General features: G+C 42.0%; 1 protein-coding gene across 2 annotated transcripts; it reads left to right on the top strand.

The window, feature by feature from the left end:
- The first annotated feature begins 276 nt into the window (after positions 1-276).
- Positions 277-13763, top strand: LOC121400009 (targeting protein for Xklp2-B-like). 2 transcript variants are annotated; one of them, XM_041582277.1, is made up of 8 exons: positions 278-828; positions 2241-2383; positions 3621-3692; positions 9354-9444; positions 11134-11175; positions 11715-11836; positions 12750-12907; positions 12988-13763. In XM_041582277.1, exons 2-8 carry the CDS (start codon positions 2251-2253, stop codon positions 13210-13212), a joined length of 843 nt encoding a protein of 280 aa, XP_041438211.1. In that variant the 5' UTR covers positions 278-828; positions 2241-2250; the 3' UTR covers positions 13213-13763. The 2 variants fall into 2 exon arrangements, with proteins under 2 accessions (XP_041438212.1, XP_041438211.1); XM_041582278.1 differs by lacking the exon at positions 11134-11175 and having other exon boundaries at positions 277-828.
- The last annotated feature ends 1432 nt before the right edge of the window (positions 13764-15195 follow it).

Here is a 15195-nt window from a genome sequence, read left to right as displayed (position 1 = left end):
TGCTTAGGATATTATCCATAAATGTAGGATATCAACAATGTACCCTCAGGTACCCAAGGCCAGTACCATAAATATCTTCATATCAGAATGCATGTTAGTCAGGACTGTTCTAACAGAAAGCAGATCCTAAAGATCGGAGACGTGTCGAACTGGCCCACCGGGATACCAGGAAAACTCCCGGGGGGTCCAGGTGTTAGTGGGCCCTCTTGTTTCTAAACATTTGGCCTATTTCATGGTCATTCCCTATTTCTTTTTGGGGGAAAATGCTTAATAATGGGACAATATTGTAAGTATATATAAAAAAGTAGGAAAATAAAGAGGTTGAGTGAGGAGAGGAGGAATAATAGTTTGGAACGGTCCACTGTCTTAGGTTTTTCGGTGAGCCCAAGGTCTAAGGCTTTCTGGTGGTCCTCTGGCATCCCAGTCCAACACTGTCTTCCCTACAGTTGCCCAAAGCACAGGGAGCATGTGCTGGGCCACTGACACTTCTAACAAAATCCAAGATCCCAACTTTTATCATGATCAGGATCAAAAGGAAAAAAAACAAAAACAATCTTTTAGGGTTGCGGAAACTTCCTTACTACATTTTCCCATCCTCCACAAGTAATTTTAATGTAATATAGCTCTATATACAATATAGCTAACGACCACAATCTTCTAATGAACCACGAGAGATGTTTATCCGGCTATCTAGTTGTTTTACATTTCCTAGCAACCTGTGTGCGTGCCCTCCAATTCGTCCAATTGCATCCAATCGGAGCGTTCGGTGACGTCAAGTGGGGCGATTGGTCTGTTTGACGGCGTTCTCTATTTAACCTGGTAACGAAGGTATGGAGTGTTTGTGTTATGCTGCGTGGGTTGGGTTTGTTTCCTCGTCCAGGATGCTGACTATAGAAGGATGTGGGGTGCAGGGGATAGTGGGTGCTGACTGGGTCCTGTAAGGATATAGGATGCAGACTGGGTTATAGAAGGACAGTGTTGAATGGGTTATCTAAGGATATGGGATGCAGCCTGGGTTCTGTAAAGATATGGGGTTCTGACTAGGATATATATAATGATATGGGGTGCTGACTGGCTTATATAAGGATAGGGGGTGCTGATTGGGACATTTAATGATATGGGTTGCTGACTGGGTTATATAAGGATAGGGGATGCAGACTGAGTACTATAAGGATATGGTGTTGTGACTAGGATATATATAAGGATAGAGGGTGCTGACTGGGTTCTGTAAGCATATGAGATGCAGACTGGGTTATATAAGTATATGGGGTACTGACTGGGTTATTTAAGGGTATGGGTTGCTGACTGGGTTATATAAGGATAGGGGATGCAGACTGGGTTCTGTTAAGATATAGGGTTCTGACTAGGATATACATATAAGTATATGGGGTGCTGACTGGGTCCTGTAAGCATATGGGATACAGACTGGGTTATATAAGTATATGGGGTACTGACTGGGTTATTTAAGGATATGGGTTGCTGATTGGGACATTTAATGATATGGGTTGCTGACTCGGTTATCTAAGGATATGGGATGCAGCCTGGGTTCTGTAAGGATATGGGGTTCTGACTAGTATATATTTAAGGATATGGGGTGTTGACTGGGTTATATAAGGATACGGGCTGCTGACTGGGTTCTGTAAGCATATGGGATGCAGACTGGCTTATATAAGGATATGGGGTGCAGAGTGGGTTATAGAAGGATAGGGGCTGCTGACTGGGTTACATAAGGATAGTGTTGAATGGGTAATATAAGGATAGGGGGTGCTGACTTGGTTCTGTAAGAATATGGGATGCAGACTGGGTTATTTAAGGATATGTGGTGCTGACTGGGTTATTTAAGGATATGGGTTGCTGCTTGGGACATATAATGATAAAGGGTGCTGACTGGGTTATATAAGGATAGTACTGACTCGGTTATATAAGGATATGGGATGCAGACTGTGTTCCGTACGGATATGGGGTTCTGACTAGGATATATATAATGATATGGGGTGCTGACTGGGTTATATAAGCAAATGGGATGCTGACTGGAATATACAAGCATATGGGCTGCTTACTGGCATATACATAAATATGGGGTGCCGACTGGATAATACAGGGATATGGTATTCTGGGTGGGATATTTAGAGTAAACACGTACGAGGGCTATTTCAGGGATGTGCGGAGGGAATAGTAGAATTGCTGGTATAATCCCTGTCAGTCCCAGTAATGCCCGGTTTGGCATCATCTTCTCACAGGTACAGTGCAATGGTGAGACAGTTTCCTGTAAGTGGCCCAGTTGCTATGGCAGACATGCTGGATCCCTACACCTTTGATGCCCCTTCTACATACATTAACTTTAGTTCTTTCCATGAGGATCACAATGCTGACTCCTGGTTAGGTGAGATTCCTTGGGGATCTAGAATGGGAGGGGCGTAGAGTCAAGTATTGGCTGGGAATTGGGTTGGGGGGATCTGTATATTGAATGTGATGAAGTGTTTAGCATGAGTGCTGCTGGAGGTGCAGACTATCCCCTGGGTGAGCCTTCCCCTGGCTGTTTGAGTGCACCCTTGTTTCATTCTTTGGGTTAGAACTCTCCGTGTGGCAGCCTCTCTAGTGCCTTGACTCCTCCCTCACATTTGCATAGCTCAGATTTTCTTTGCTCAGACTCCCTGAGTTGCTTAACATTTGGGCAGGCTCCCTACACCAACATACTTATATGTTGTAAGGAGGGACTCTATGCGCCCCTGTATTGTAGATCCTTTTAGCTGTTAACTCCTGTGTGTGCCATGTCCTTTGTTTCTGATTTCCAGTGCCCACGTGTGCCCTTTATTTTCTAATAGGAGCATTGCTAGGTGCATAGCTGTACCTCTCTCTCTACCTAAACACATCTGGGCCCCTCATCTCATTCTGGAGCTTCCCCTCTTCTGCCATTTTCATTTGTACATTTAGGCCCTCTTGATCTCTGTTGGTTTTCTCTAATAATCCCCACTTGCTCTACCCTACTCTCCAATCCTTATGCTCTTTCCATGTCTTCTCTTTACAGTACTGCTGCCTGCATATAGGACTTACTTGTGTAGGAAGAGCTACCAATACAAAAATAGCCCTGAACCAAGAAATTAAGTTAAAAAAACTGACACAGCCACTGAGAAATTATCTTCATTCAATTGATGATGCCTTCCAAGGTTGTTTCCATGTCCTACAGCGTGGGAACATCTACTCTATAGTCTGCCCATTCTGATTGGTTACCAAGGATATAAGGGTCACCCCTAATGTCTTTATTGTAACCTAGCTCCAAATGCATGATGTAATTGAGTGTCAGTGGCATGGGCTCCTGGGCTACTTCGCTAATAGTAGTTGTCTGACTTTTAGGTTCAAGCCCCACTTGGAGGTCAGGGCCCTTTGGACATAAGATTTGATATATAAAACATTGGTGAATTGGGAATTCGCCCATAGTTCCAGCAACATAAGTGCTCACTTCCAGACCCCACTCTCTGATCTTCTAGATATTCCTGGAAGCATAAAATCAAATGGGCATTCACCCCCTAACTGGACATCTATCCAAGTGGCTTGGTGGACTTGGCCTGAGGACCAGTTTATACCACATATGTAATCTGTTGCCAATTTTTGTTCTGCAGACAGAGTGACCAATGCACTTAATACTCCCCCAAACCAGAGGCCACGCTTTGAAACTTCTGCTGTGAATTCTGGTAAGTGACAAATAAATGTGTTTCTGCTGGGAGTGTAAGGGACCCCAATGCTGATACAGTGCAGCATGAATATATTAGCATGTTCTAAAGAAGCAGCCTTACAATTGGCAGGGGGCATTAGGCTGCTCCAGTTAAACAAAGGAAGATTATTTCATACTTACCGAGATCTTCCTTTCCTAGACGTACTCCATGTCAGTACGTTACGGGGATAGCCCCTCCTCCCTGCTCCAATTAGAAGGAACCTCCCCAAGCCTTTAAAAGGCCACCACACCCACCTACCGGCGTCTTTGTAACAAGCTCTTAAATTACCGGAAAAGAAAGGGCGGGTGTACTGACATGGAGTACGTCTAGGAAAGGAAGATCTCGGTAAGTATGAAATAATCTTCCTTTTTCCCTAGACGTACTCCATGTCAGTACGTTACGGGACATAGCAAGTTAACGTTATCCCATGGGAGGGAATATGCTTTAAGAAGAAACTGTAATAAGGAAAGGAGTATCTCTGACTAGATAGTCCATCATCATGCAAACTCCTTACCTTAATATAGAGAGTCCAGGTGAAAACCCCAGAATAAGTTCACCAGGCTAAGAATAGAGCTATAGTATAGCATATACTATAGAGAAAGAGAGAGAGAGCGCGAGAGAGAGATGTTAGCCCACTGAGAGTGAGGAACAAGTTAGCTCACTAACCACCACTTCACCCTCCAGAAGAGAGAGAGAGGAAGACAGTCCTGTAAAAGGCGAATTCAGCAAGCTGAAATACTTACTCTCCTACTCACCAAAAAGCATTCATCACATGTATGCCTAATTTCAGTGCACATTGCAAGGTACCTGTAAGAAACACTTGGTAGGAGTAAGAACCCAAAACAGACACAATATAGAAATGATCTGCTTAGGATATATCCATAAATGTAGGATATCCAATGTACCCTCAGGTACCCAAGGCCAGTACCATAAATATCTTCATATCAGAATGCATGTTAGTCAGGACTGTTCTAACAGAAAGCAGATCCTAAAGATCGGAGACAAGGGCACCTGAGAAAATAATTGGGATTAGAATTCCTTACCCTGTGTAAGGTCCTGTGATGAGGCAGACTCAATTAACTGTAAAGAGTTGAGCAACTACAGTACCTAAGAAAGAGCCCCTGTTGGTTGACCCAACCTAGTACTCTGAGAGGTATAACTGAATACCCCTAAGGTTACAGATCCCAATAACCACAGTGCAACTAAAGGACTAATTCCAAGATTTATGGAGGCAGATTATATGCCCTGGATAAATGTTTATAGTCACCCACAAACCTGTGTTCTCTCTACCCATAAGGGACCCACTTAGATGTGGAATCAACTATACTACATATTTAATCGTTGAGGCTGACCTTGGAACTGGAGGGACACTATGGATGTTCCAGTAAGTGTCAGAAGGGCCTCTGATCTACTAGAGTAATGCTGGGTCATATGTATCAGGAGTAGCACAGGAATGTGAATCCGAGAACAAACCAGGATAATAGGAGTGTTGTATCTGGAAATTACCTGGACATTGAGCTCTGTGCGAATGTTTCAGACACAATTTTCAGCAGGTGTAAATGTAATCCCCCTAGCATAGGGAATAATGTGACAGACATGGTCAAAACAGACAAAAAAAATACTTCCAAGCCTCCCATTTGAAGCTAGACAAACCTGTAGGACAGATACATAAACTATCCTTAATTCATTCTCAATGAAATTAATGACTGGAAGTGGTAAGAGATTACACTCTACTGTAATGACTGCAACCGTCCCACTTAAGGGAAGACTATGATCCTGCTCAGAAGAGCCAAGTACATTTTCGGCCGAAGCAATAGGATAAGTAGCAACTGCAGTATGTAACTGTGAGGAGGAAAGATCCAAAACTGCTGGTGTTCCAAGAGGGCACAGACATAGAGAGGGAAAATAATTAACGCTCCTAGGATGCCTCCATCTGCTGTCCAATCAGTTACCTATCTGGTGTGGAAGAACAGCCGGCCCTGTATTCTAAAAAACCACTAACTAGGGGTTTGAGAATTGAAGAAAAAATAAATAAATAAATAAAATAAATGGGCCCAAAATAAGTGCCTTCTGGACACAGAGCCTTAAGTCACAAAGCCGTTTTGATGATAGTATAAGGTAGTATAAGCAGAATATCCCTATCCTGGGCCAGACTTGAACAGAGGTCATCTCTATGGACTAACAAGACACTTTGGAGGACTCCTATAGCCTGAAAACCCTTGGTTTGAAATATATACCTTATGCAAATTCCCAGTGGCCTGATATGTATGTGTACCCTGTCTCTATAGACACCCTGTATTGGCAGATAAAATGTCCCCTCTATCCTGACATTAAGAATATCAGTAGAAATAGTATAGGAATAACACTGGGTAGTGGCTCCCCTCTCTAATTTGTAGGAGGCACCAAGGAGTCACCCTAAAAAACGGTAGAAATACATCTGGGGATCCTTCAGCCAAGCATAGAGAACTGTATACCTTGTTCTTCCTTAAACCTATGAATATGGAATTTCCACAGGTTGCACCCCTCGAAACTAGCCAGATGTCCTGGCTGCTATAGTGAAATTTATGGATGAAGAGTTCAAGTACTGATTGTTCCAGGAATCTTCAAAAATACTATATGTTGCATAAAAATATAGGTTTATTGAGCCAACGTTTCTGGTTCCAAAAAAGAACCCATCCCAAGGACACAAATCATATATAGATATCTGTGCAAACATATATACACACTCATATACATGCCTTAATAATAAAATATATGCACCTGCCTATGGCCCTCTTATAGATGCAAACATATATGTTGCTTGGTAGACCAGTTGTATTATGGAGTTTATCCATTTATTGAGCATTTGTTCTGAAGGCAGTAGAATCCCCCTGCAGGATGTGGGCCATGGTGCAAGCATATATTAAAATATGTGATAATAATATGTACCTCGGTCAGAGTCCTAAGCTCCTGGTAGAGCACAGTACCCGACCCCAGAGCTCGAGCTGCGTGGGTAGTAATAGACTGCACAATTGACTGGGCAAAGCAATTATCTGGTCCTCCATTCGTTCAGGCAGTGATCGGTGATACAAGGCTGCTGAATCTGGAAAAATTTACATTCAATGGTCCCAAAAGTAGTACATACCTGTGGTTATTGTTAACCCAGCAATCCTTATGACAGACAGGCTTCAGAACTCCTGTAGTGCTTATCAAGACAAAGTTAAGCTTACCTGCCATCGGGAAAAAATATTGCCTAGTGTTTAATTTATTAAGCCATATCTTATCCCAGGAGCAATGCCATAGAATGAAAAGACCTTCATATGTAGGTATTCCTATCAGTACTCATCTGGATTAAACCTGAATGTACCCCAGAAACAATTACAACCCCATGTAATGCATAGTTTAGGTTAGCTGCAGTCAGAGCAAACCTATATCAGACCTTCATAGCCACCCAGTCCAGTGATGTACATCTATTAGAGCTACTGGTTCAAGGTGAGTAATAATTAGAGCATATCATACTGCAGAGAATAGGAGCATACAGATATGATCACAGCAACATGTAATACATAAAATATTAGCTACTGCTTAGGGCAAGCGTAAATCTGGTCCTAGCCGTTCCCAGGCCTGTGCTTTACATACCTTAGGGCTACCTATTCCAGGTGAGCCATAGCCAGGGTATATACTGCAGAAGAAAATATAAGCACAGATTCAATCACAGTAACATGAAATACATAGTTTATATGAGCTGCTGCTTAGGGCAAGCATATCTCAGGGCCTAGCAACTCAAAAGGCCTGTGCTCTACATCCATTAGGGCTACTTGTTCCATGAGAGAAATAGCCAAATCGTAAACTGCAGAAAACATGCAATACATAATTAGGTTAGCTGCTGCTTATAGCAAGCATGTATCAGGACCTAGCAGCAAGACAGATCTGTGCTCTACATATCGCAGGGCTACGTGTTCTTTGTGAGCAATAGCCAGAGCATAAGCTGTATAACAAAATAGTAGCACAGGTACAATCACAGCAATATGAAATACATAGTTAGATTAGCTGCTGCTTCGAGCAAGCATGTCTCAGGGCCTAGCAGCCAGCCAGACCTGTGCTCTACATCCTGTAGGGCCACGGTTTACCTGTGAGCAATAGCCAGAGCTTAAGCTGTAGAACAAAATAGGAGCACAGGTACAATCACGGAAACATGAGGTCCATAGTTTAGATTAGCTGCTGTATAGAGCAAGCTTATATCGGGCCCTAGCATTCAGCCAGACCTTTGCTCGACCTCCATTATGGCTACCTTTTCAATGTGAGCAATAGCCAAAACATAGAATGCAGAACAAAAATAGCGCAATACATATTATGGATTATCTGATGTTTATAGCAAGTATATATCAGAGCCTAGCAGCCCCCCCAGCCCAGTGATCCATATTCAATAGGGCTACTGGTGTCCTATTTGTAAATGGCTTGTGCTTTCAGGCAGGAAACAATCATAACCAGGCACAGTGCAGATAAGCATATGAATATATAGCATGCAAGCAGTTAGTTAGACTTTAGTACACTGCAGAACAGCATATGGACACACTCCTTACCTGCTGCTCATTATGCAAGGCTGGAAGCTGACCCTTTAATGTCACAAATTCCAGGACACTCTATTGTTAACAGGAAAACAGGCCTCACAAGTTTACTGACAACAGCAGGACTTACCTGAGGCTGCAGCTTCCTCGCTTGCTGAGTTAGAGAGTGGGCGGAGCCATCTCCACTTGCTTTAGCTGGACCTGATTATACTCAGCTGGTGTCTGCACTCAGTGGGGGGTTGATTATACTCAGCTGGTGTCTGCATAGGCAGGGAACCCAAAGCAACTGCGTGGGTTATACTGAGGCAAATTGGATAATTAGTGTTGGTGCTTCCTGCACAGGCCCAAGTTTGCTATAATATGAAGCCTATAGCGAAACTTTTTTATATTTTTTATTTTTTATTATTATTTTAACTACCTCCACCTTAGGAAAGTCTGTTGAGGGAGGCAGTTGGCCATGACCTGCCCCCATTAAAACAAAAATAAAACAAAGGTAACAGGGGGCAGTAAGGTTCAGGTCCCTAACTAATTAGCCTAAATTAACTGCCACCTCCCTCGCCCATTCGTAAAAATGGGGTGTAGGGGCCACATACACCAGTGCCGCCTGAGGCCCTCTGGGCAGGTCGGGAGGGCACACGAATGGGGGGACAAGCACCTGCCACCCAATGCTCTTGATAGCAATACAGGAAGGCAACTGAAATACAGGCAGACAAGGAGTAGCAAACATTGCACCTCAGTGCCTTACCTGATTCAGGAGCTGAAGTTCAGAAGACTCCAGGTCTGAGGTAGTGTGCTGGGGGGAAAAAGGTCCCATGGACCAAAACCCCTGTCCCTAGGACGCCTTCCGGGCAGGCCTAATGCTTTCCTAGGCATAAAAAGAGAAAAACAAAAATTTGCTTCTAATGATTGAGGCCTTTGTTCAGAGAACAAAGCCAAGAGCATAAGAGAAGGAAAAAAAAGACGCCGGTAGGTGGGTGTGGTGGCCTTTTAAAGGCTTGGGGAGGTTCCTTCTAATTGGAGCAGGGAGGAGGGGCTATCCCCGTAACGTACTGACATGGAGTACGTCTAGGGAAAAGTCTGTTTCCTTTAACAGAACACAAGCGTAAGGTGTTGACAACCCTTTCAAAGGAGGCAGTCTCCAAGAGTACTATACATTTTTGTGATGTGAAATCTCCGTCAATGCGGTAAGTTGTTTTTTGTTTTTTTTGGGCTTGGGGACAATGCTGTGTACCTGTGTCACAGTAGTTTGCTTTATCTGTCATATTTTACAGATTCATTAGAAACACTAGACACTGGATGAATAGAATAAGCAGCAGATGTTTTTGATCTTGATTAAGATTATAAGACTACACCTGTTTAAAGGAACAGTAACATCAAAAAAGTAATACAAATATAATGCAGTGTTGCCCTGCACTGGTAACACTGCTGTGTTTGCTTCAGAACCACTACTATAGTTTATATAAATTAGGGAGGCACCAAATCCAGGATTGAGTTTGGGATTCGGCCTTTTTCAGCAGGATTCGTATTCGGCCGAATCTATCGCGAAGGATTTGGGGGTTCGGCCGAATCCAAAATAGTGGATTCGGTGCATCCCTAATACAAATAAGCTGCTGTGTAGCAATGGGGGAGTAACCTGAGAAAAGGCTCAGGTTACACAACAGATAGCAAATATACTCTGTAGAACAGGGGTCAGCAACCTTTACTATCAAAAGAGCCATTTTGCCCCCTCTTCCACTAAAGAAAAATAGTCTGGAGCCGCAAAACATAACACAGTTTATAAACTTTTAAAAGTTGTAACCTTTTTTTTAATGTTAACTGTTACAACAACAGAATACAACAAACAGAAGTGCAGTGTGTATGTGTAGGCCTACTTTGAAATAAATTAAACACTGAATAGCCCTATTAAATGCTACTGTTCTCATCTGTTTAATGTGACTTCGGTTTCTGAAGCTCCATGATGATTTTCCCTCTGTTGTCTTGCGTGTCTTGTCTTGAGTGTGTGACCGTGGTAAGGACCATGATGAATCATATTGCTGCGGCTCGGTCTTGCCTGTCACTCCAGGGACGTCTGTACAGCCCTCGCACCTGCTGGCGGCTTCCTGAGTGTGCTACCGCGGTAAGCTGACCGCTAGCTTACCGCGGTCGCACACTCAAGAAGCCGCCAGCAGGTGTGAGGGCTGTATAGATGACATGTCAAGCAAAGCCGCAGGATAAAGAGCCGCATGAGGCTCCGGAGCCTGGGGTTGCCTACCCCTGCTGTAGAACATAATGGTGTTATCTGTTATCCACTATTTAACCTGTGCCATATAGCCTTTTTTCAATCTCCACCCCAGCAGTTAGTTTATATAAACTATAGTAGTGTTTCTGAAGCAAACAGATCAGTTTTACCAGTGCAGGGCAACAGTACACAATATTTTCATTACTTTAAAACACTTAAATTTTTTGGTGTTACTTAAAGGCCTACATTTCAAACACTTAAAGTGTTCCTGCACTAAAAAGATTATACAATGAGAAGCAGTGGGTACTGGCACACAAGCACTTCTCATTTTGCTGCTCCTTCTGTTGTTTACTTCTCTTTTAAAGGACTAATTTTCCTTTGGCGTTTTCTCTGCTTTTGATTTTTTCTTTCCTCTTTCTGTCCCATGTTTTTTAACACACTCCCTCTTCATATAGGTTCTGCTATGCCATTATTTATCCATCTGTACCCTATTTTTTTTCCTTTAGATAAAGCAGCGTTTTTACATATATTTTGTTTTATGTTTTGAAACCTGTAATGTTTAAGGGGTTGTTTCCTTTCAATACAGTGAAATCCGATTTCTGCTATGCCATGTTATCTTGCTTTTCTCACCTATCCTCATTTCTCCCTCCAACAGATCAACCAGGCTCATGTCCAGGAAGCTGTGCAAACTAAAGGGGTATGTATGGCTACTGAAACTTCATCAGCCCCAGTGACTGACCACTTTCCTTCCTGCTGAAGTCTGTAGAAATGATTTGTTACCATTCTCTGCTGGGGCCCAGTAACTCAACCTGCTCAGGAAAGAATATCTGTCTCATGCATGTATGGTGCGGTGGGGGTTTAATGCTCAGCAAAGCTACAAACCACTGATATCAAGATCCATATTGCCCTTTTATGGGAAAAGGCTGCTGGGCTGTTAACTTGGATGCAAATAAAGAATCGCCCTTTTGAAAGGCTCATGTGAGTCACAGCCTTGTCTATCTATATTACCCTAAATACATCCATATATCTTCTCTGATCCTATTATACCTTTGTGGAGAATATATTACAGCTGTCTCCATCCAAGTTGAGGGGAACATTAGTTCAGCACTGCTCCTGACTACATGATTATTACTGTAAAATAACCACCAAGTTGTACAGTGCTGGAGCCTAATGGATTGGTTCCCAGTAGATATGTGTCATTGCCTATTTACATATGTCATACAAGTTTCTTTTCAGGAGTAGGAATGTGCTGGTGAAGCCTAAAATTGCAGAACAGCAAGAGCTTGAGAAGATACAAGAACTTCAAAAGAATCTCAAGAAAAATGAGCATTCCATGAAAGCTGCCATAACTAGAGCAGGTGTGTACCTGTTGGTGGGAGTGACTATATTTTCCTGACTGTGTACAAAATAAGATATACCCTCATACTGTACTCAGAACATTCCTTTTGTATTTGTACATATGGTAGGCAGGAGCCATATTTTTTCTCATTTGACCAATGCTGTCTAACTGGTGTAATCCCCCTGTATTGTTCACATCTGTAACACCTCTTTTGTTCACAGTCCGGTACTGTTCACACCTGTAAAGCCCTGCACTGTTCACATCTCATTCAAACTGCTGGAGGGCCTCCAGTACTGTGAAGCACTGTATTAACTGTTCATTTTAAAGTGGTCCTGATAGGTTTCTGTCTCCTGCAGTATTCTGCCTTCCCCATGCTCCCTGTGTCGGCCATACTCTTCATGCTCTATGATCCTTGTGTGTGCCATACTCTGCCTGCCCTATGTTCCCTGTGTGTGCCATACTCTGCCTGCCCCATGCTCCCTGTGTGTGCCATACTCTGCCTGCCCTATGCTACTTGTGGGACATGAGCCTGGTAGCATTTGTTCTGGGGGTTTGTTAGCATTTGGAAGTTATTAAGGGCCCCTAAGGTATTTAATCATGTACTGTGTTATCCACAGGGGAGGAGGCATATGGATTTAAGGGTATGTCTTAAAATGACTTTAATGTTTCACATATTCGTGATGAGTGATATCCCTGCAGTGAGCACCAATCATTTGTTTTTTTGTTCTTTGATGTGCTACCACCCTGAACTTGGATATGGTCTTAAAAATTCTTGTGGTAACATGGGTGTGATTTAAAGTGGATATGGATTAAACACTGGTAAAACTTAGGGCCTCTGTACCACAGTGTTTTAGACAGTACAATATGAGGGTATAACTAATTGGCTCTGTGTCTATTGCATGGCTTCACCCCCCCCCCCTTCTGTGTCTCAGGTCAGTCTTTGAATAATGGTGACCCTCCAGTCACAAAACCAGTGGATTTTCTCTGTAAAACCAATGATCAACTTGAGCATGGTTCCAATCAACCTGAGAGAAATGACTGTAACATGGTGAAATTTGTTGCATCACTAAGGAGACACCAATCGCTATCGGTGAGTTTAGCAGTGTGGGGGTTATCATTGGATTTGTTGTGTGGGAGCACAAATGTAATTTACTTGGGCTGTACCCACAGGTTCAGATTCCTAAACGAGGATACACAATCCCAAAACCCTTCAACCTGTCACAGGGAAAAAAACGAAAGCGTGAGGAGGCTTTGGAATCCAGTGCTGAAAAGGATATCTTTCTCCAAAAGAACTCCCGCACCTTATTGCCTGCATGGCCACCAGAGGGAGCTCGAGGAAGAGGAGGTGCCTGTTATCAAAGCCACTCGTACGCCACATTACAGGGTCCTATTTAAACCCAAACTTTTAGAAAAGAGACAAGTGGATCATAGGCGGAGGGTGACTTTTGAGTTTGGGAAGGCTAACCAAAGATCAGCAAAAAAAATTTCACCTACCGGAGGTGCAGGCCTTCAGAGCAGTTGGGGGAAACAATAGCATTTTTTAAAGCAAAGTCCCCTATAGAGTGCTATAGTCACCTTATTAAGAAAATGTGTGTGCCCCAATGAGGCCTTCCATACCAGGAGGTCCCTCCCAGTGAACAAGCCACAGTGCTTGATAGATTTCTTAAAAGAGAACTGAACCCTAAAACAAAATATGGCTAAAAATGCCATATTTTATATGCTGAACTTATTGAACCAGCCTAAAAGTTCAGCATCTCTATAGCAGTGATTTCAAACTTGGCACAGGAACTCCCTATCTTTGATTTTGTTAAAAGTCTTTTACACGCACATGCTCAGTGAGCTTTGAGCAGCTGTTTAGAAGCTAAACGTAGGAGTTTTCACAAATCAGAAAATAGGTAAGACTGTTAACTGATATTACGAAGCTGGTGAATAAATTATGATGCTAATTGTGCTGGTTTCTGTGCTGCTATGTACCAATAATCCGAATTACGTACTAATCAGCCTTATATTGTAATATAAATATATATATATTACATATAATTATAGTATATTGTGTGTCTTTAGCCCAAAGACACATATTCTGCCCTAAGCCCAAAGCATGTGCAGTGAATAAACAAAGATGACGGGGAACTGGGGCATCTTTGAAGACACAGATCTTCCCCATTAAAGGGCTGTGGTTGCCTTCGGCTGGTACAGAAGCCCAAAATATAATGTACAAAATTTCTGCCCAACTTCTTTAGTTAAGTGTTAGTTCTCCTTTAAAACAATTATTATTGTGTGCCCCATCTGGAATGTATCTATAGTTGGTGAAACATTTTTTAGATTATAGGCATCCTTTAAACCAAAGCTATGGTCAATAGTATCCCTGCATGAATTCTCTTACTCTCTCTCCGTTTCAGAGTCATGTGACAGAAATGACATCAGAACTCACCATTTATAACTGATGATATCAGAACTCACCATTTATAAGGATATCATTTACAAGATATTAATGGCTTTTGTGTATTATATATTAATACGGAAGGTACCCGCACTCTGTCTCTGACTTCCACTTTACGGGTGCTTGGCCAAGTAAATGTATATAATTGTTGAAGAGGGACCAGCACACCGATGTTTTTAAATTCACCAAATATTTATTGCAACATCACTGTGCTTCCACAAAAGCACAGTGATGCTGCAATAAATTTTTTTGAATACCCTCTTGAACAGTATATATATATATATATATATATATATATATATATATATATATATATATATATGTGTGTGTGTGTGTGTTTTGTATACCAACTTTTATACATTATACAATCCAGTAAGAGCCGAGATAAAATAGTGTCATGTATAGTGTATAACATCCCTGACAAACACAGCAAAATAAATGCAGAGTAAACATCAAGTATAATAACTTAGTATGTCAGAAATACATTTTGTGAATCTAGTGGAAGCCTTCACCTCAGAAAATATATTTCCCCAAAATGTAAGGTCATGTGATTAAATGGAACAGATACAGACAGACAGATACAGAGACTTATGGGGTGCCGTTTGTCCCAAATACATTCTGTATACAAAACTATCTCTAATACACAGAATGAATGTCTCTCGTGGTATATAAGTATTTATGACCATACACAGATAAATATAATATACAAAAGACTTATTTCTATTAAAGAATGAAAACAAAATCTGGTTAGTGCACAAAAGGATGTCATTATATCACAAACTCCATTCTGTACAGTTTAACAAGCAATCTGTCTCACAAATGTATAACCTCCATGTAACGGACACACTTATGTGCAAAGTTACTTATAGAATGAATTATGTAAAAACAAAGTTGGACATAATATATAATAGTGTAACTAACTAGTGCTTGTCAAGCTA

This window comes from Xenopus laevis, chromosome 2L, assembly GCF_017654675.1.
Source record: "Xenopus laevis strain J_2021 chromosome 2L, Xenopus_laevis_v10.1, whole genome shotgun sequence".
Classification (NCBI taxonomy): Eukaryota; Metazoa; Chordata; class Amphibia; order Anura; family Pipidae; genus Xenopus; species Xenopus laevis.
Note: the sequence above shows the minus strand (reverse complement) of the source record. Positions and strands in the feature narration are given on the sequence as shown.

What these genes read in the sequence shown, in the direction of transcription:
- LOC121400009 (XM_041582277.1), top strand. Translation starts at nt 2,251, where the DNA reads ATGGTGAGACAGTTTCCTGTAAGTGGCCCAGTTGCTATGGCAGACATG. An exon ending in CAATGCTGACTCCTGGTTAG is followed by an intron (nt 2,384 to 3,620) that starts GTGAGATTCCTT and finishes TTTGTTCTGCAG; the next exon opens with ACAGAGTGACCAATGCACTT. An exon ending in GTGAAATCTCCGTCAATGCG is followed by an intron (nt 9,445 to 11,133) that starts GTAAGTTGTTTT and finishes TCCCTCCAACAG; the next exon opens with ATCAACCAGGCTCATGTCCA.